Genomic DNA, 22,821 nt, shown 5'->3' on the forward strand with positions numbered 1-22,821 from the left:
TCTATGACTTGGGTGGCTGGAGTCTATTACAATTTCTGGGGGCCTTCCTCTGACACCGCCTGGTATAGGGCTCCTGGATGGTAGGGAGCTTGGCCCCAGTGATGTACTGGAAGGGCATAGAACACACGGAAACCATGGAAATCACGAGTTTGATGCATTTGAAACCATTCCTCTGATTCCGCTCCAGCCATTACCACTGAGCCCGTCCTCCCCAATTAAGATGCCACCAACCTCCTGTGGTGGACACCAAGGAACTTCAAGGTTTCCACTTTCTCCCTATGTTAATGGGAGCGTGGCTCAGCCATCTGTTTCCTGTAGTCCAACCATCAGCTCGTTTGTCTTACTGACAATCTAAACCAGCAAAATGTAAACAATTATTGATTGATTTCTAGTTCTTGCAAGCATTATTTCGTGCATAAAAGGTTCATGAAGAAAATGGTAAATCTATAAATCAGTGTTATTTTTTTTGATTAGCATGTTGATAAACTTAGCACAGTTTCGCAACCCGCTGCCTGATAGGCTACCCTTGAGGAGCTCTCCGTGGCGGAGGTTCTGAAACCGCATGGTGCAGAGACACTCACATTCTGATAATTGAAGGACTGTGTCCAATCATACAATGTCAGTTTGGATGGTGTGGTGCTTGGTGCTTTCTGTGACAACTCGGCTCTCTTGCTGTACCTCCTGAACATAACCCTTGTTGATGAGGATTTATTTCTCATGCTGAGACTCAGCGCTATTTTCTGACGCCATTTTAGCAGATCTGTCGCTGCGTTGCGTTTCGGGACGGTTAGTCCAGCCCTCCACTCAGCTGCCTTATCGGACGGCATCACACCCCTCTGAGATTCATCATTGATGCTGAATGAATAAGAGATTTACATTTCACTTCTTTTTTTTGCAGTTAGCTGACTCTCTTATCCAGAGCTGCCTATGAATGAACATCGTTCCTCTCAAACGATTACAACTTCGTGTAGGCTATGTAGGACTATATAGCCTATTATGTAAGCCTATGTGGTTGAAGCCCTATTTGGCTCTACTCTAGGCTATGCAACGTAGGCTATTGGTTTAGTTTTTTGCTACGCGTGTAATAAAATAGCAAGAATGATGTGTAATTTAAAAAAAAAATCGTCGCTTGAGATAGGTTGTCGAGTCCACCCCATACAGAAGTCCTATGCGTATAAACGCCGGTCTGTAACAAGTGTGTCACGCATTGCTTCCAGCCACCAGCAGAGGTCGCTGTTATCCCATCCATTCACCTTTGTCCAATCTGTCGAGCTCTTTGATTTGTGATATTGTCAGTTACTGTAATGACAAATTAATAGTTTCCATTCCATTGAAGTCAATATATTTTCATCATGTCCAAACTGATTGATTAATTACGTTGTGTAGAATTATGGAGTTTAACTTTCGCGATTGACCTCGTTACATTTCAAATGGCAGAAGTTACCCTGGAGGCTGCTCTTAAATTCTAGGTTGAGGAATGTAATAGCATAACTTAAATACACCTTTTACACACACACAAAAAAAGTAAACAGTAGCATTAAATACGACAACGATATGTCATATTAATGTCGTTGTTGTTCTTCATTTACAACATGTCAAAGCTTCAGCGATCTCACCGTGACTACATCGGGCATTTATATTTGATCCCCGTGTTCACGCACACCTCCAAAATAGCCATTCCGTACAGAGAACACACCTGTGCGAGGAAGGAGGCGCGCGTTTTTAAAAAGTCCTGGCACCACCGGTGGCGGTCGGCGACAGCAGCAGGTTGCGTCGCAGCAAAGAGGCAGTGCCTATCTGACGGGTTGGTCCGCTATTTGAACTATGATTTAGTGGTTGAACAGCGGCACATAATTCAGATGGCTCGAGTGCATCCACCCTCATAATTAGCTGAGAGGGGGTGGTGGGAGGTTCTACTGGCGTGACGTAGAAATTGGCTGTGTCTTTCTTGTTCAGCGACTCGATGCTTCTCTCTCTCTCTCCCTCTGTGATCAGTGGGTGAGAGGGGGGACGGAGCTATCACACAGCGGAGGATACAGCGTGCGCCTCCGGTAAATTACGCTTCCCTCCCCATTCATACACACACACACACACACACACACACGCAACACACACACACACACACACAACACACACACACACACTAACCACATCACACATTCTTTTTTCTTTACATATCAGCCTCTTGGAACACACTACCCATGATTCCCACCACCATCATCACTGTTTTTTTTGTTTATTTTTACTTCTTGTGCAAACAGAGTCATCCTCTCGTTTTCTCCACCTCTCCGCTCCCTGCTGGATCCCTTCTGGGGGGATAATAACACGACACCATTGAATCATTCTGCAGCCGTAGTTTCTGCTTCATTTCTCGGCTGTTCTGAATGACGGGCGGAAGGTTTGACTTCGACGATGGAGGAACATACTGCGGAGGGTGGGAGGACGGTAAAGCCCACGGACATGGCATCTGTACCGGGCCAAAGGGCCAGGGCGAATACGCCGGCTCCTGGTCGCACGGCTTTGAGATAGTGGGGGTGTACACCTGGCCCAGCGGGAATACGTACCACGGCTACTGGTCCCAGGGGAAACGGCATGGGCTTGGGGTCGAAACCAAAGGGAAGTGGACTTACCGCGGTGAGTGGAGCCACGGATTCAAGGGTCGCTATGGACTCCGACAAAGTCACAGCACACCTGCCCGGTACGATGGGACGTGGAGTAATGGCCTACAGGACGGGTATGGGATTGAGACCTATGGCGACGGTGGTAAGATATACCATTATACTGTTATACCGGATTGACATGTAGTTTTTTTTTTTTCCATATTGTGTGTGTCTCTTTAAACCGTGAACCAGTGGGATCTGTCGTGATGTGTTGTGGTTTTTGACGTGCGAAAAAGGTTCATGAAAAGACAGAACGGAGATGTGACTGTCTATAGCGTTTGTTTATTATTGCGTTATTAATAGCGTTAATACCGGATTGTAACTTTTCACATTTATACAGATTTTTTTTGGGGGGGGGCGGGCTTTTGACTGAAACACGTTTGTCACCGATGCGCCGTAAAATATTTTATTTAAGTCCACAATAAGTAGCTTCCACTCGATCATTTTGATTGATGAAATACATATTCGATGTGTTACTTATCTAAGCATCAGTTCATCATTTAGAACGCTGCGTGGGTTCTCTCTCTCTCTCTCTCTCTCTCTCTCTCTCTCTCTCTCTCTCTCTCTCTCCCTCTGTGTCTCTCTCTCTCTCTCTCTCTCTCTCTCTCTCTCTCTCTCTCTCTCTCTCTCTCTCTCTCTCTCTCTCTCTCTCTCTCAGTACTAGACTATGAGTTGCCTGTGTTATTCCGTGACCAACAACTCGCGTTTTCAGCCATTGATTTATACTACACATGTGACAGTAACAGTGTACTCGGGGGTGATGGAGGGTAGAGAGATAGAGCAAGTGTGTGTGTGTGTGTGTGTGTGTGGTGTTTGGATTGGGTCAAATCAGGTCAAAGTGCGTGCAGAGCAACCCTCTGGCTAGCATAGATACTGCCATCTAGGTTATTATAGCTAGACTATCACCTAGCCTATTGGTCTATCCGTGGCCCATTCTAAGATTGAAACCAAACTAAAATAAGACTTAATAAAATATGTTTTTCATATTGAAGCCTATTCCTTTCTGTCAGTAAACAGCCAGTACTGAGACCCCATAAAGATGTGTCCTATATACGCACGGCCCTCTATGTAAGCCCTTCATTCTCCTAACCTACACAGTCAGCAGTGTTGACACCCTGGATGGGTGCTGAAAGTGAAACCAGAGCAGGTTGACAGACAGACACATCGGTCTACAGGGGTCCTCTGTATATAACCTCACTACTAACTATTATGTTACTGCTGTTCTTTCATTTTTATTTTATTATATATTTTTTTATTTTTTATTACTTAACACTTATTTTTCTTAAAACTGCTTTGTTAAGGGCTTGTAAATGTAAGCATTTCACTGTGAGGTCTACTACACCTGTTGTATTCAGCATTTCACTGTAAGGTCTACTACACCTGTTGTATTCAGCATTTCACTGTAAGGTCTACTACACCTGTTGTATTCAACATTTCACTGTAAGGTCTACTACACCTGTTGTATTCAGCATTTCACTGTAAGGTCTACTACACCTGTTGTATTCAACATTTCACTGTAAGGTCTACTACACCTGTTGTATTCAGCATTTCACTGTGAGGTCTACTACACCTGTTGTATTCAGCATTTCACTGTAAGGTCTACTACACCTGTTGTATTCATCATTTCACTGTAAGGTCTACTACACCTGTTGTATTCAGCATTTCACTGTAAGGTCTACTACACCTGTTGTATTCAGCATTTCACTGTAAGGTCTACTACACCTGTTGTATTCAGCATTTCACTGTGAGGATTACTACACCTGTTGTATTCAGCATTTCACTGTGAGGTCTACTACACCTGTTGTATTCAGCATTTCACTGTGAGGTCTACTACACCTGTTGTATTCAGCATTTCACTGTATGGTCTACTACACCTGTTGTATTCAGCATTTCACTGTAAGGTCTACTACACCTGTTGTATTCATCATTTCACTGTCAGGTCTACTACACCTGTTGTATTCAGCATTTCACTGTGAGGTCTACTACACCTGCTGTATTCAGCATTTCACTGTAAGGTCTACTACACCTGTTGTATTCAACATTTCACTGTAAGGTCTACTACACCTGTTGTATTCAGCATTTCACTGTAAGGTCTACTACACCTGTTGTATTCAGCATTTCACTGTAAGGTCTACTACACCTGTTGTATTCAGCATTTCACTGTAAGGTCTACTACACCTGTTGTATTCAGCATTTCACTGTGAGGATTACTACACCTGTTGTATTCAGCATTTCACTGTGAGGTCTACTACACCTGTTGTATTCAGCATTTCACTGTGAGGTCTACTACACCTGTTGTATTCAGCATTTCACTGTAAGGTCTACTACACCTGTTGTATTCAGCATTTCACTGTAAGGTCTACTACACCTGTTGTATTCATCATTTCACTGTCAGGTCTACTACACCTGTTGTATTCAGCATTTCACTGTGAGGTCTACTACACCTGCTGTATTCAGCATTTCACTGTAAGGTCTACTACACCTGTTGTATTCAGCATTTCACTGTCAGGTCTACTACACCTGTTGTATTCAGCATTTCACTGTAAGGTCTACTACACCTGTTGTATTCAGCATTTCACTGTAAGGTCTACTACACCTGTTGTATTCAACATTTCACTGTAAGGTCTACTACACCTGTTGTATTCAGCATTTCACTGTAAGGTCTACTACACCTGTTGTATTCAGCATGTCACTGTAAGGTCTACAACACCTGTTGTATTCAGTATTTCACTGTAAGGTCTACTACACCTGTTGTATTCAACATTTCACTGTAAGGTCTACTACACCTGTTGTATTCAACATTTCACTGTAAGGTCCACTACACCTGTTGTATTCAGCATTTCACTGTAAGGTCTACTACACCTGTTGTATTCAGCATGTCACTGTAAGGTCTACTACACCTGTTGTATTCAGCATTTCACTGTAAGGTCTACTACACCTGTTGTATTCAGCATTTCACTGTAAGGTCTACTACACCTGTTGTATTCAACATTTCACTGTAAGGTCTACTACACCTGTTGTATTCATCATTTCACTGTAAGGTCTACTACACCTGTTGTATTCAGCATTTCACTGTAAGGTCTACTACACCTGTTGTATTCAGCATTTCACTGTAAGGTCTACTACACTGTTGTATTCAGCATTTCACTGTGAGGATTACTACACCTGTTGTATTCAGCATTTCACTGTGAGGTCTACTACACCTGTTGTATTCAGCATTTCACTGTGAGGTCTACTACACCTGTTGTATTCAGCATTTCACTGTAAGGTCTACTACACCTGTTGTATTCAGCATTTCACTGTGAGGTCTACTACACCTGTTGTATTCAGCATTTCACTGTAAGATCTACTACACCTGTTGTATTCAGCATTTCATTGTAAGGTCTACTACACCTGTTGTATTCAGCATTTCACTGTGAGGTCTACTACACCTGTTGTATTCAGCATTTCACTGTAAGGTCTACTACACCTGTTCTATTCAGCATTTCACTGTAAGGTCTACTACACCTGTTGTATTCAGCATTTCACTGTAAGGTCTACTACACCTGTTGTATTCAACATTTCACTGTGAGGTCTACTACACCTGTTGTATTCAGCATTTCACTGTGAGGTCTACTACACCTGTTGTATTCAGCATTTCACTGTGAGGTCTACTACACCTGTTGTATTCAGCATTTCACTGTAAGGTCTACCTACACCTGTTGTATTCAGCATTTCACTATAAGGTTCTACACCTGTTGTATTCAGCATTTCACTGTAAGGTCTACTACACCTGTTGTATTCAGCATTTCACTGTAAGGTCTACTACACCTGTTGTATTCAGCATTTCACTGTAAGGTCTACTATACCTGTTGTATTCAGCATTTCACTGTGAGGTCTACTACACCTGTTGTATTCAGCATTTCACTGTAAGGTCTACTACACCTGTTGTTTTCAGCATTTCACTGTAAGGTCTACTACACCTGTTGTATTCAGCATTTCACTGTAAGGTCTACTACACCTGTTGTATTCAGCATTTCACTGTAAGGTCTACTACACCTGTTGTATTCAGCATTTCACTGTAAGGTCTACTACACCTGTTGTATTCAGCATTTCACTGTAAGGTCTACTACACCTGTTGTATTCAGCATTTCACTGTAAGGTCTACTACACCTTTTGTATTCAGCATTTCACTGTGAGGTCTACTACACCTGTTGTATTCAGCACATGTGACTAATAACATTTGATTTGATTTGATCTGACTTATGTTAACAAAGGAGTATTCCCAGATCAGACGAGGAGATAGCATGGACCCTGCCAGCCCCCACAAGGGACATTGATGTCTGTTGTTAACTGGTGTTCTCTATGGCATATCATTCACTATGTCACATTAGTCCTGTTGGTGCCATCTGATATTATTAAAACAAACCTCATCCCCCAAGTACTGTCGTATGTCAGTGACGTCACTAAGCAACATTTCCTACTACAGAGGCTACTCCTAAAGTCATGGACATCTGGCCATTGTGATCCTATATAGTGTAGTCTTCCAACCCTGACAGCCTTTTCTAAAATGTATGACGCAAAAAAATGCCCTCATCAATCTACTACACACAATACCCCATAATGACATCACAATACCCCATAATGACATCACAATACCCCATAATGACATCACAATACCCCATAATGACATCACAATACCCCATAATGACATCACAATACCCCATAATGACATCACAATACCCCATAATGACATCACAATAACCCATAATGACATCACAATACCCCATAATGACATCACAATAACCCATAATGACATCACAATACCCCATAATGACATCACAATACCCCATAATGACATCACAATACCCCATAATGACATCACAATACCCCATAATGACATCACAATACCCCCATAATGACATCACAATACCCCATAGTGACATCACAATACCCCCACCATGACATCACAATACACCATAATGACATCACAATACCCCATAATGACATCACAATACCCCATAGTGACATCACAATACCCCCACCATGACATCACAATACACCATAATGACATCACAATACCCCATAATGACATCACAATACCCCCACCATGACATCACAATACCCCATAATGACATCACAATACACCACCATGACATCACAATACCCCATAATGACATCACAATACACCACCATGACATCACAATACCCCATAATGACATCACAATACCCCATAATGACATCACAATACCCCATAATGACATCACAATACCCCATAATGACATCACAATACCCCATAATGACATCACAATAACCCATAATGACATCACAATACCCCATAATGACATCACAATAACCCATAATGACATCACAATACCCCATAATGACATCACAATACCCCATAATGACATCACAATACCCCATAATGACATCACAATACCCCATAATGACATCACAATACCCCCATAATGACATCACAATACCCCATAGTGACATCACAATACCCCCACCATGACATCACAATACACCATAATGACATCACAATACCCCATAATGACATCACAATACCCCATAGTGACATCACAATACCCCCACCATGACATCACAATACACCATAATGACATCACAATACCCCATAATGACATCACAATACCCCCACCATGACATCACAATACCCCATAATGACATCACAATACACCACCATGACATCACAATACCCCATAATGACATCACAATACACCATAATGACATCACAATACCCCATAATGACATCACAATACCCCCACCATGACATCACAATACCCCATAATGACATCACAATACACCACCATGACATCACAATACCCCATAATGACATCACAATACCCCATAATGACAGGATTGGTGCATAATGACAGTTTTTTCTTTATTTTTACTGTTTTCTACATTGTAGAATAATGATGAAGACATCAAACGAAGAAATAACACATATGGAACCATGTAGTAACCAAAACAGTGCGTTAATAATAAAATAAAATCCTCTGTGGAGATCTCTGCAGCACTCCACCAATCAGGCCTTTTTTTATTTTTCAAACTATTTTTAATTCAATTTTTTAATAAATATTTTTATTAAGCCCTCCACATATACATTCTGCAGCTTTGTAAACCTCCAATTGTCCTAATATTCCAACCGCTAAAACCTCCACCCAAATCTAGGTCTGATTTGATTTGATTTGTTTTGACTCCTAGACCATCTCCCAATCAGGCCTTTATGGTCGAGTGGCCAGACGGATGCCACTCCTCAGTAAAAGGCACATGACAGCCCTCTTGGTGTTTGCCAAAAGACCATGAGAAACAAGACTCTTTGGTCTGATGAAACCAAGATTGAACTCTTTGGCCTGAATGCCAAGCATCACGTCTGGAGGAAACCTGGCACCGTCCCTACGGTGAAGCATGGTGGTGGTAGCATCATGCTGTGAGAATGTTTTTCAGCGGCAGGGACTGGGAGACTAGTCAGGATCGAGGGAAAGATGAACGGAGCAAAGTACAGAGAGATCCTTGATGAAAACTTGCTCCAGAGCACTCAGGACCTCAGACTGGTGTGAAGGTTCACCTTCCAACAGGACAACGACCCTAAGCACACAGCCAAGACAACACAGGAGTGACTTCAGAACAGTTCTCTGAATGTCCTTGAGTGGCCCAGCCAGAGCTCGGACTTGAACCCGATCAAACTTCTCTGGCGATACCTAAAAATAGATGTGCAGCGACGCTCCCCATCCAACCTGACAGAGCCTGAGACATTGTTTTTGTTTTGAGGGTCAGTTGAAGTCCTAGCAGTCTCTACCACCCTGGTCTGGAGGGTCAGTTGAAGTCCTAGCAGTCTCTACAACCCTGGTCTGGAGGGTCAGTTGGAGTCCTAGCAGTCTCTACCACCCTGGTCTGGAGGGTCAGTTGGAGTCCTATCAGTATCTATCACCCTGGTCTGGGGGGTCAGTTGGAGTCCTAGCAGTATCTACCACCCTGGTCTGGAGGGTCAGTTGAAGTCCTAGCAGTCTCTACCACCCTGGTCTGGAGGGTCAGTTGGAGTCCTAGCAGTATCTATCACCCTGGTCTGGGGGGTCAGTTGAAGTCCTAGCAGTATCTAACACCCTGGTCTGGAGGGTCAGTTGAAGTACTAGCAGTATCTACCACCCTGGTTTGGGGGGTCAGTTGAAGTGCTAGCAGTATCTACCACCCTGGTCTGGAGGGTCAGTTGGCGTCCTAGCAGTATCTACCACCCTGGTCTGGGGGGTCAGTTGGAGTCCTATCAGTATCTATCACCCTGGTCTGTTCCATGCTGCTCAGTTTACAGTCATGATGAACATCTATGTGATACACTGAGTATACAAAACATTAAGAACACCTGCTCTTTCCATGACATAGACTGACCAGGTAAATCCAGGTGAAAGATATGATCTCTTATTGATGTCACTTGTTAAATCCACTTCAAATCAGTGTAGATGAAGGGGAGGAGACAGGTGGTTTCAAGGATTTTTAAACCTTGAGACAATTGAGACATGGATTGTGTATGTGAGCCATTCAGAGGGTGAATGGGCAAGACAACATATTTAAGTGCCTTTGAACGGGGTATGGTAGTAGGTGCCAGGCACTTGTTGGTGTCAAGAACTGCAACTCTGCTGGGTTTTTCAAGCTCAACAGTTCCCCGATTGTGTCAAGAATGGTCCACCACCCAAAGGACATCCAGCCAACTTGACACAACTGTGGGAAGCATTGGAGTCAACATGGGCCAGCATCCCTGTGGAACACTTTGGACACCCTGTAGAGTCAACATGGGCCAGCATCCCTGTGGAACGCTTTGGACACCTTGTAGAGTCAACATGGGCCAGCATCCCGGTGGAACGCTTTAGACACCTTGTAGAGTCAACATGGGCCAGCATCCCTGTGGAACGCTTTAGACACCTTGTAGAGTCAACATGGGCCAGCATCGCTGTGGAACACTTTCAACACCTTGTAGAGTCAACATGGGCCAGCATCCCTGTGGAACGCTTTGGACACCTTGTAGAGTCAACATGGGCCAGCATCCCTGTGGAACACTTTCAACACCTTGTAGAGTCAACATGGGCCAGCATCCCTGTGGAACACTTTCAACACCTAGTAGAAGCCGTGTCCCGACAAAATTGAGGCTGTCCTGAGGGCAAAAGGGTGCGCAACTCAATATTGGTGTCCTTAATGTTTTGTACACTCAGTGCACAATCAATCAAATGTATTTATAAATCCCTTTTAACATCATCAGATTTATACAAAATATTCATGTTTTACAAGCTACTGATGTTGTAGGTTTATGGGTATCTATCCACCCATTATTACCTAAATACTCAATGACATGAGTCCAAATTGCATCCTATTTCCTTCACAGTGCACTACTTTTGACCAGGGCCCTAAAAGGTAGTGTACACTTATTTTTTTAAACTTTATTTAACTAGGCAAGTCAGATAAGAACAAATTCCTATTTACAATGACAGCCTATTGGGGAACAGTTGGTTAACTGCTTTGGTCAGGGACAGAACAACATATTTTTTTTACCTTGTCAGATCGGGGATTCAATCTAGTAACGTTTCAGTTACTGGCCCAACGCTCTGACCACTCGGCTACCTGCTGCCTCTACACTCTAACCACTAGGCTACCTGCTGCCTCTACACTCTAACCACTAGGCTAACTGCCTCCTTCTAACCACTAGGCTACCTGCTGCCTCTACACTCTAACCACTAGGCTACCTGCTGCCTCTACACTCTAACCACTAGGCTACCTGCTGCCTCTACATTCTAACCACTAGGCTACCTGCTGCCTCTACACTCTAACCACTAGGCTACCTGCCTCCTCTACACTCTAACCACTTGACTACCTGCCTCCTCTACACTCTAACCACTAGGCTACCTGCCTCCTCTACACTCTAACCACTAGTCTACCTGCCACCTATACACTCTAACCACTTGACTACCTGCCTCCTCTACACTCTAACCACTAGGCTACCTGCCTCCTCTACACTCTAACCACTAGTCTACCTGCCACCTCTACACTCTAACCACTAGTCTACCTGCCTCCTCTACACTCTAACCACTAGGCTACCTGCCTCCTCTACACTCTAACCACTAGTCTACCTGCCTCCTCTACACTCTAACCACTAGGCTACCTGCCTCCTCTACACTCTAACCACTCGACTACCTGCCGCCTCTACACTCTAACCACTCGACTACCTGCCGCCTCTACACTCTAACCACTAGGCTACCTGCCTCCTCTACACTCTAACCACTAGTCTACCTGCCTCCTCTACACTCTAACCACTAGTCTACCTGCCTCCTCTACACTCTAACCACTAGGCTACCTGCCTCCTCTACACTCTAACCACTAGGTTACCTGCCTCCTCTACACTCTAACCACTAGGTTACCTGCTTCCTCTACACTCTAACCACTAGTCTACCTGCCTCCTCTACACTCTAACCACTAGACTACCTGCCTCTTCTACACTCTAACCACTAGGCTACCTGCCTCCTCTACACTCTAACCACTAGGTTACCTGCCTCCTCTACACTCTAACCACTAGGCTACCTGCCTCCTCTACACTCTAACCACTAGGCTACCTGCCTCCTCTACACTCTAACCACTAGGCTACCTGCCTCCTCTACACTCTAACCACTAGGCTACCTGCCTCCTCTACACTCTAACCACTAGGCTACCTGCCGCCCCTCCACTCTAACCACTAGACTACCTGCCTCCTCTACACTCTAACCACTAGGCTACCTGCCTCCTCTACACTCTAACCACTAGTCTACCTGCCGCCTCTACACTCTAACCACTAGTCTACCTGCCACCTCTACACTCTAACCACTAGGTTACCTGCCTCCTCTACACTCTAACCACTAGACTACCTGCCTCCTCTACACTCTAACCACTAGGCTACCTGCCTCCTCTACACTCTAACCACTAGGCTACCTGCCGCCCCTCCACTCTAACCACTAGACTACCTGCCTCCTCTACACTCTAAGCACTAGGTTACCTGCCTCCTCTACACTCTAACCACTAGACTACCTGCCTCCTCTACACTCTAACCACTAGGCTACCTGCCTCCTCTACACTCTAACCACTAGGCTACCTGCCGCCCCTCCACTCTAACCACTAGACTGCCCGCCTCCTCTACACTCTAAGCACTAGGCTACCTGCCTCCTCTACACTCTAACCACTAGTCTACCTGCCGCCTCTACACTCTAACCACTAGTCTACCTGCCACCTCTACACTCTAACCACTAGGTTACCTGCCTCCTCTACACTCTAACCACTAGACTACCTGCCTCCTCTACACTCTAACCACTAGGCTACCTGCCTCCTCTACACTCTAACCACTAGTCTACCTGCCTCCTCTACACTCTAACCACTAGTCTACCTGCCTCCTCTACACTCTAACCACTAGGCTACCTGCCTCCTCTACACTCTAACCACTAGGTTACCTGCCTCCTCTACACTCTAACCACTAGGTTACCTGCCTCCTCTACACTCTAACCACTAGTCTACCTGCCTCCTCTACACTCTAACCACTAGTCTACCTGCCTCCTCTACACTCTAACCACTAGGTTACCTGCCTCCTCTACACTCTAACCACTAGGCTACCTGCCTCCTCTACACTCTAACCACTAGGCTACCTGCCTCCTCTACACTCTAACCACTAGGCTACCTGCCTCCTCTACACTCTAACCACTAGTCTACCTGCCTCCTCTACACTCTAACCACTAGTCTACCTGCCTCCTCTACACTCTAACCACTAGGCTACCTGCCTCCTCTACACTCTAACCACTAGGTTACCTGCCTCCTCTACACTCTAACCACTAGTCTACCTGCCTCCACTACACTCTAACCACTAGGTTACCTGCCTCCTCTACACTCTAACCACTAGTCTACCTGCCTCCTCTACACTCTAACCACTAGTCTACCTGCCTCCTCTACACTCTAACCACTAGACTACCTACCTCCTCTACACTCTAACCACTAGTCTACCTGCCTCCTCTACACTCTAACCACTAGGCTACCTGCCTCCTCTACACTCTAACCACTAGGCTACCTTCCTCCTCTACACTCTAACCAATAGGCTACCCTGCCTCCTCTACACTCTAACCACTAGTCTACCCTGCCTCCTCTACACTCTAACCACTAGGTTACCTGCCTCCTCTACACTCTAACCACTAGGTTACCTGCCTCCTCTACACTCTAACCACTAGACTACCTGCCTCCTCTACACTCTAACCACTAGGCTACCTGCCTCCTCTACACTCTAACCACTAGTCTACCTGCCTCCTCTACACTCTAACCACTAGTCTACCTGCCTCCTCTACACTCTAACCACTAGGCTACCTGCCACCTCTACACTCTAACCACTAGTCTACCTGCCACCTCTACACTCTAACCACCAGGCTACCTGCCTCCTCTACACTCTAACCACTAGGCTACCTGCCACCTCTACACTCTAACCACTCGACTACCTGCCTCCTCTACACTCTAACCACTAGACTACCTGCCTCCTCTACACTCTAACCACTAGTCTACCTGCCTCCTCTACACTCTAACCACTAGGCTACCTGCCACCTCTACACTCTAACCACTAGTCTACCTGCCACCTCTACACTCTAACCACTAGGCTACCTGCCTCCTCTACACTCTAACCACTAGGCTACCTGCCACCTCTACACTCTAACCACTCGACTACCTGCCTCCTCTACACTCTAACCACTAGACTACCTGCCTCCTCTACACTCTAACCACTCGACTACCTGCCTCCTCTACACTCTAACCACTAGGCTACCTACCTCCTCTACACTCTAACCACTAGTCTACCTGCCTCCTCTACACTCTAACCACTAGTCTACCTGCCTCCTCTACACTCTAACCACTAGTCTACCTGCCACCTCTACACTCTACACTCTAACCACTAGGCTACCTGCCTCCTCTACACTCTAACCACTAGACTACCTGCCTCCTCTACACTCTAACCACTCGACTACCTGCCTCCTCTACACTCTAACCACTCGACTACCTGCCGCCTCTACACTCTAACCACTCGACTACCTGCCGCCTCTACACTCTAACCACTCGACTACCTGCCGCCTCTACACTCTAACCACTTGACTACCTGCCGTTAAACAGACCATTTGTTGGAACTATTCATATGATCAGAGCCCTGCTAAGTCTGACAGACTGAGGTAATGTATTGTCTGCTGCCACAAATGGAACCCTATTCTCTATTTAGTGCACTTCTTTTGACCAGCGCTCATAGAGCTCTGTTTAAAAATAGGGAACTATGTAGGGGATAGTGTGCTTTTTGGGATACATTATGTTTCTGCAGATTCCTATTGTTACGTTTGAATTATATTGATGTATGGTTTTCCTTCCTATCTAATCAATGTCTCAGTAAGTAACGATATCTATGATACCAGGTGGGTTTCTTTCCCATCTAATCAATGTCTCAGTATGTAATGATATCTATGATACCAGGTGGGTTTCTTTCCCATCTAATCAATGTCTCAATATGTAATGATATCTATGATACCAGGTGGGTTTCTTTCCCATCTAATCAATGTCTCAATATGTAATGATATCTATGATACCAGGTGGGTTTCTTTCCCATCTTATCAATGTCTCAGTATGTAATGATATCTATGATACCAGGTGGGTTTCTTTCCCATCTAATCAATGTCTCAGTATGTAATGATATCTATGATACCAGGTGGGTTTCTTTCCCATCTAATCAATGTCTCAGTATGTAATGATATCTATGATACCAGGTGGGTTTCTTTCCCATCTAATCAATGTCTCAGTATGTAATGATATCTATGATACCAGGTGGGTTTCTTTCCCATCTAATCAATGTCTCAGTATGTAATGATATCTATGATACCAGGTGGGTTTCTTTCCGATCTAATCAATGTCTCAGTATGTAATGATATCTATGATACCAGGTGGGTTTCTTTCCCATCTAATCAATGTCTAATGAGCTTGATGTTGTTGTAGGACGTTAGCATCCTTAATTGAGAGCGTTGGGCCAGTTTCTCTCTGTGCCTTTTATTTTGGCTTTTAGACAATACTGTTAAGATCAGTCAATCAACCGATCAATCAATCAATCAATCAATCAATCAATCAACAGATCAATCGATTAATCAGTCAATCAACCCACCAACCAGCCATCCAACCAATCAATCAATCAATCAATCAACCAATCAATCAACGCACCAACCAACCAACCAATCAACCAATCAATCAGTCAATCAATCTATTCACCCCCATCTCTACTGTCCTCTCTCCTCCAGGTACATACCAGGGCCAGTGGATGGGCGGGATGCGGCACGGTTATGGCGTGCGCCAGAGTGTTCCCTACGGCATGGCAACAGTGATCCGCTCTCCACTCCGTACCTCTCTAGCGTCCCTACGCTCCGAGCAGAGCAATGGCACCGTGCTCCAGGACCTCTCGGGTGACACGCCCACCGGCGGCCGGGGCGGGTTCGTCCTCAACTTCCACTCGGACGGCGAAGTGGTCACAGGGAAGAAGAAGGGTCTGTTCCGCCGCGGCTCGCTGTTCGGGAGCCTCCGTCGGCTACACAAGTCCGAATCGAAGTCGTCCATCTCCAGCAAGAGGAGTTCGGCACGCAGCGACGCCGCTATGAGCCGCATCAGCTCCTCCGACGCAGACGCCAACTCCACCGTCTCCCTGGGCGACGGAGAGCTGCCGGAAGAGGACTTGGTATTGGAGGATCACGTGGATGCCACCACCACCGAGACGTACACGGGGGAGTGGAAGAACGACAAGCGCAACGGGTTCGGCGTCAGCGAACGTTCCAACGGGATGAAGTACGAGGGGGAGTGGCTGAACAACAAGCGCCACGGTTACGGGTGCACCACCTTCCCCGAGGGGAACAAGGAAGAAGGGAAGTACAAGAATAACGTGTTGGTTCGTGGAATAAGGAAGCAGCTGATCCCGCTAAAGAACCCCAAAACCAAAGAGAAGGTGGACCGGGCCGTGGAGGGGGCGCGGAGGGCAGGGGCCACCTCCAGGACGAAAGTGGAAATAGCAGCTTCCAGGTAGGTCGGTGAGGTGTGTGTGTGTGTGTGTGTGTGTGTGTGTGTGTGTGTGTGTGTGTGTGTGTGTGTGTGTGTGTGTGTGTGTGTGTACGAGAGAGGCTGAGTGAGAGACAGAATATGTGTATGAGAGAATGTGTGTTACACTTGTAAATACACAAACTACTATGCAGCATTCAAAATCCACAAGATCAAAGGCCCTTCCTACATTCCCGGTGTGCCTGGTGTGCCTGGTATGGCTGGTATGGCTGTACAACCAGCTAGAGGAGTATTACTGGATAACTCCTGGCTATTTCTGTGGAGCATCACGCTACGGATCTTCAGTTGAATAGTTCAGCTCGGTTGTGATGTGTGTGATGTGTAACAACAGACTTATGACAGTGGGCCCTAATTCATCATCATCGCTGCTTTTCAAATCAAATCAAATTCAATTGTATTAGTCACATGGGCCCGAATACAACAGGTGTAGGTAGACCTTACAGTGAAATGCTTACTTACAAGCCCTTAACCAACAATGCAGTTTCCCCCAAAAAATATGAATAAGAAATATAAAGTAACAAGTAATTAAAGAGCAGCAGTAAAATAACAATAGCGAGACTATATACAGGGGGGGGTACTGATACAGAGTCAATGTGTGGGGGCACCGGTTAGTTGAGGTAATATGTACATGTAGGTAGAGTTATTAAAGTAACTATGCATAGATGACAACAACAGAGAGTAGCAGTGTAAAAGGGGGGAGGGGGGCAATGCAAATAGTCTGGGTATTCATTTGACTAGATGTTCAGGAGTCTTATGGATTGGGGGTAGAATCTGTTTAGAATTCTCTTGGACCTAGACTTGGCGCTCCGGAACCTCTTGCCGTGCGGTAGCAGAGAGAACAGTCTATGAATAGGGTGGCTGGGATCTTTCGACCATTTTTAGGGCCTTGCTTTGACACCACCTGGTATAGAGATCCTGGATGGCAGGAAGCTTGGCCCCAGTGATTTACTGGACCGTTCGCAATACCCCTCTGTAGTGCCTTGCAGTCGTAGGCCGAGCCGTTGCCTTACCAGGCAGTGATGCAACCAGTCAGGATGCTCTCGATGGTGCAGCTGTATAATCTTTTGAGGATCTGAGGACCCATGCCACATTTTTTCAGTCTCCTGAGGGGGAATAGGCTTTGTCGTGCCCTCTTCACAACTGTCATGGTGTGTTTGGACCATGTTAGTTTGTTGCTGATGTGGACACCAAGGAACTTGAAGCTCTCAACCTGCTCCACTACAGCCCCGTTGATGAGAATGGGGGCATGCTCAGTCCTCTTTTTCCTGTAGTCCACAATCATCTCCTTTGTCTTGATCACATTGAGGGAAAGGTTGTTGTCCTGGCACCACACTGCCAGGTCACTGACCTCCTTCCTATAGGCTGTCTTGTTGTTGTCGGTGATCAGGGCTACCACTGTTGTGTCGTCGGCAAACTTAATGACAGTGTTGGAGTCGTGCCTGGCCGTGCAGTCATGAGTGAATAGGGAGTACAGGAGGGGGCTGAGCACGCACCCCTGAGGGGCCCCTGTGCTGAGGATCAGCGTGGCGAATGTGTTGTTACCTATCCTTACCACCTGGGGGTGGCCCGTCAGGAAGTACAGGATCCAGTTGCAGAGGGAGGTGTTTAGTCCCAGGGTCCGTAGCTTAGTGATGAGCTTTGAGGGCACTATGGTGTTGAATGCTGAGCTGTAGTCAATGAACAGCATTCTCACATACGTGTTCCTTTTGTCCAGGTGGGAAAGGGCAGTGTGGAGTGCAATAGAGATTGCGTCATCAGTGGATCTGTTGGGGCGGTGTGTGAATTGGAGTGGGTCTAGGGCTTCTGGGACAATGGTGTTGATGTGAGCCATGACCAGTTTTTCAAAGCATTTCATGGCTACAGGCGTGAGTGCTACGGGTCGGTAGTTATTTAGGTGTGTTGCCTTGGTGTTCTTGGGCACAGGGACCATGATGGTCTGCTTTAAACATGTTGGTATTACAGACTCAGACAGGGAGAGATTGAAAATGTCAGTGAAGACACTTGCCAGTTTTTTGTGAGATCACAGAGAGCAGTGTACTGTCCTGGGCATTTATGATCAGCCTTCAGTGTGTGTGTGTGTGTGTGTGTGTGTTTGTGTGTGTGTGTGTTTGTGTGTGAGTGTTTGTATATGTGTGTGTGTGTGTGTGTGTGTGTGTGATCTCTGCTCTCTGTCCATATCTCAGATGCTCCCAGAACCTATACAGTGTGTAATAAAGACATACCGTGACGATAGACACACACTGCCAAGCACTCAGCACTGTTCTGATCAGGACAGGCATCCAGAGGCCTAACCCTGTATTCTGGACACAGCTCATCCTATATAACTACTGCTGTCCATACTGTATTATATGTATATATCCTGACAGCTCCTTCTGATATATATATCCTGACAGCTCCTTCTGATATATATATCCTGACAGGTCCTTCTGATATATATATCCTGACAGCTCCTTCTGATATATATATCCTGACAGCTCCTTCTGATATATATATATATCCTGACAGCTCCTTCTGATATATATATCCTGACAGCTCCTTCTGATATATATATCCTGACAGCTCCTTCTGATATATATATATATCCTGACAGGTCCTTCTGAAATATATATCCTGACAGCTCCTTCTGATATATATATCCTGACAGCTCCTTCTGATATATATATCCTGACAGCTCCTTCTGATATATATATCCTGACAGCTCCTTCTGATATATATATCCTGACAGCTCCTTCTGATATATATATCCTGACAGCTCCTTCTGATATATATATCCTGACAGCTCCTTCTGATATATATATCCTGACAGCTCCTTCTGATATATATATCCTGACAGCTCCTTCTGATATATATATCCTGACAGCTCCTTCTGATATATATATCCTGACAGCTCCTTCTGATATATATATCCTGACAGGTCCTTCTGATATATATATATCCTGACAGCTCCTTCTGATATATATATCCTGAAAGCTCCTTCTGATATATATATATATCCTGACAGCTCCTTCTGATATATATATCCTGACAGCTCCTTCTGATATATATATCCTGACAGCTCCTTCTGATATATATATCCTGACAGCTCCTTCTGATATGTATATCCTGACAGGTCCTTCTGATATATATATCCTGACAGGTCCTTCTGATATATATATCCTGACAGGTCCTTCTGATATATATCCTGACAGCTCCTTCTGATATATATCCTGACAGCTCCTTCTGATATATATATCCTGACAGCTCCTTCTGATATATATATCCTGACAGGTCCTTCTGATATATATATCTTGACAGCTCCTTCTGATATATATATCCTGACAGCTCCTTTTGATATATATATATCCTGACAGGTCCTTCTGATATATATATATATCCTGACAGGTCCTTCTGATATATATATCCTGACAGCTCCTTCTGATATATATATATATCCTGACAGCTCCTTCTGATATATATATCCTGACAGCACCTTCTGATATATATATCCTGACAGCTCCTTCTGATATATATATCCTGACAGGTCCTTCTGATATATATATCCTGACAGCTCCTTCTGATATATATATATCCTGACAGGTCCTTCTGATATATATATATCCTGACAGGTCCTTCTGATATGTATATCCTGACAGCTCCTTCTGATATATATATATCCTGACAGCTCCTTCTGATATATATATCCTGACAGGTCCTTCTGATATATATATCCTGACAGGTTCTTCTGATATATATATATCCTGACAGGTCCTTCTGAAATATATATCCTGACAGCTCCTTCTGATATATATATCCTGACAGGTCCTTCTGATATATATATCCTGACAGCTCCTTCTGATATATATATATCCTGACAGGTCCTTCTGAAATATATATCCTGACAGCTCCTTCTGATATATATATCCTGACAGCTCCTTCTGATATGTATATCTTTGCTCTAGTGGGATCCCGGGTGGCACAGTCCCTGGTTCGAATTCAGGTTGTATCACATCCGGTCTCGATTGGGAGTTCCTTAGGGTGGCACACAATTGACCCAGCGTCGTCCTGGTTACGGTTTTAGCCGGGGTAGGCCGTCATTATAAATAAGAATTTCGCCTTAACTGACTTGCCTAGTTAAAGAAAGGTCACATTTATTTTGGGGGGATTTTTTATTACAAAAAAACTCTCTAGAGAATTGCAAAACCCTGCTGAGATTTGTAGGAAACACTCTGTTGACGACTACTGCTGAGACAGAGTAAACAAGATACGAAGAAGGGGTGCGTGAGAAAGAGTAAACAAGTGTGTGTGTTGGAAACATTTTTTGTGGATGAGTTTATTTTAGGAAAGAGACAGAACTACAGGACGTATTGAAAATAAAATCCCTCTTTATGTCCGAGATCCTTATCTCACAATCGATTGGGCTTCCTGAATTTATTATTTTTCCTGTGACAGAAAGTGTATTATTTCCGTAGATTTACATTATTCCACAACGTTTTATCCAGCTCTGCAGTGATTGGCTGTATTTTATTTATTTATATATATTTTTAATTTCACCTTTATTTAACAGGTAGGCTAGTTGAGAACACCTTCATTTAACCAGGTAGGCTAGTTGAGAACACCTTTATTTAACCAGGTAGGCCAGTTGAGAACACCTTTATTTAACCAGGTAGGCTAGTTGAGAACACCTTTATTTAACCAGGTAGGCCAGTTGAGAACACCTTCATTTAACCAGGTAGGCTAGTTGAGAACACCTTTATTTAACCAGGTAGGCTAGTTGAGAACACCTTCATTTAACCAGGTAGGCTAGTTGAGAACACCTTTATTTAACCAGGTAGGCCAGTTGAGAACACCTTTATTTAACCAGGTAGGCTAGTTGAGAACACCTTTATTTAACCAGGTAGGCCAGTTGAGAACACCTTCATTTAACCAGGTAGGCTAGTTGAGAACACCTTTATTTAACCAGGTAGGCTAGTTGAGAACACCTTCATTTAACCAGGTAGGCTAGTTGAGAACACCTTTATTTAACCAGGTAGGCCAGTTGAGAACACCTTTATTTAACCAGGTAGGCTAGTTGAGAACACCTTTATTTAACCAGGTAGGCCAGTTGAGAACACCTTTATTTAACCAGGTAGGCTAGTTGAGAACACCTTTATTTAACCAGGTAGGCCAGTTGAGAACACCTTCATTTAACCAGGTAGGCTAGTTGAGAACACCTTTATTTAACCAGGTAGGCTAGTTGAGAACACCTTCATTTAACCAGGTAGGCTAGTTGAGAACACCTTTATTTAACCAGGTAGGCCAGTTGAGAACACCTTTATTTAACCAGGTAGGCTAGTTGAGAACACCTTTATTTAACCAGGTAGGCTAGTTGAGAACACCTTTATTTAACCAGGTAGGCCAGTTGAGAACACCTTTATTTAACCAGGTAGGCTAGTTGAGAACACCTTTATTTAACCAGGTAGGCCAGTTGAGAACACCTTTATTTAACCAGGTAGGCTAGTTGAGAACACCTTTATTTAACCAGGTAGGCTAGTTGAGAACACCTTTATTTAACCAGGTAGGCTAGTTGAGAACACCTTTATTTAACCAGGTAGGCTAGTTGAGAACACCTTTATTTAACCAGGTAGGCCAGTTGAGAACACCTTTATTTAACCAGGTAGGCTAGTTGAGAACACCTTTATTTAACCAGGTAGGCTAGTTGAGAACACCTTTATTTAACCAGGTAGGCTAGTTGAGAACACCTTTATTTAACCAGGTAGGCCAGTTGAGAACACCTGTATGTAACCAGGTAGGCTAGTTGAGAACACCTTTATTTAACCAGGTAGGCTAGTTGAGAACACCTTTATTTAACCAGGTAGGCTAGTTGAGAACACCTTTATTTAACCAGGTAGGCTAGTTGAGAACACCTTTATTTAACCAGGTAGGCTAGTTGAGAACACCTTCATTTAACCAGGTAGGCCAGTTGAGAACACCTTTATTTAACCAGGTAGGCTAGTTGAGAACACCTTCATTTAACCAGGTAGGCTAGTTGAGAACACCTTTATTTAACCAGGTAGGCTAGTTGAGAACACCT

At 44.5% G+C, this 22,821-nt stretch overlaps 1 protein-coding gene across 2 annotated transcripts in view; it reads left to right on the plus strand.

The window, feature by feature from the left end:
• The first annotated feature begins 1,759 nt into the window (after positions 1 to 1,759).
• The window catches only part of LOC139366874 (junctophilin-1-like), a 109,129-nt gene continuing 88,067 nt past the window's right edge, over positions 1,760 to 22,821 (plus strand). The window contains exons 1-3 of one of the 2 annotated variants that reach the window (XM_071104573.1): positions 1,760 to 2,051; positions 2,262 to 2,763; positions 15,968 to 16,736. In XM_071104573.1, coding sequence (XP_070960674.1) covers positions 2,385 to 2,763; positions 15,968 to 16,736 — 1,148 coding nt within the window. In that variant the 5' untranslated portion in view covers positions 1,760 to 2,051; positions 2,262 to 2,384. Of the gene's footprint in view, positions 2,052 to 2,078; positions 2,764 to 15,967; positions 16,737 to 22,821 lie in introns of those variants that run through there. The other variant, XM_071104574.1, reaches the window with a different exon arrangement.

Source organism: Oncorhynchus clarkii, chromosome 15 (assembly GCF_045791955.1).
Source record: "Oncorhynchus clarkii lewisi isolate Uvic-CL-2024 chromosome 15, UVic_Ocla_1.0, whole genome shotgun sequence".
Classification (NCBI taxonomy): Eukaryota; Metazoa; Chordata; class Actinopteri; order Salmoniformes; family Salmonidae; genus Oncorhynchus; species Oncorhynchus clarkii.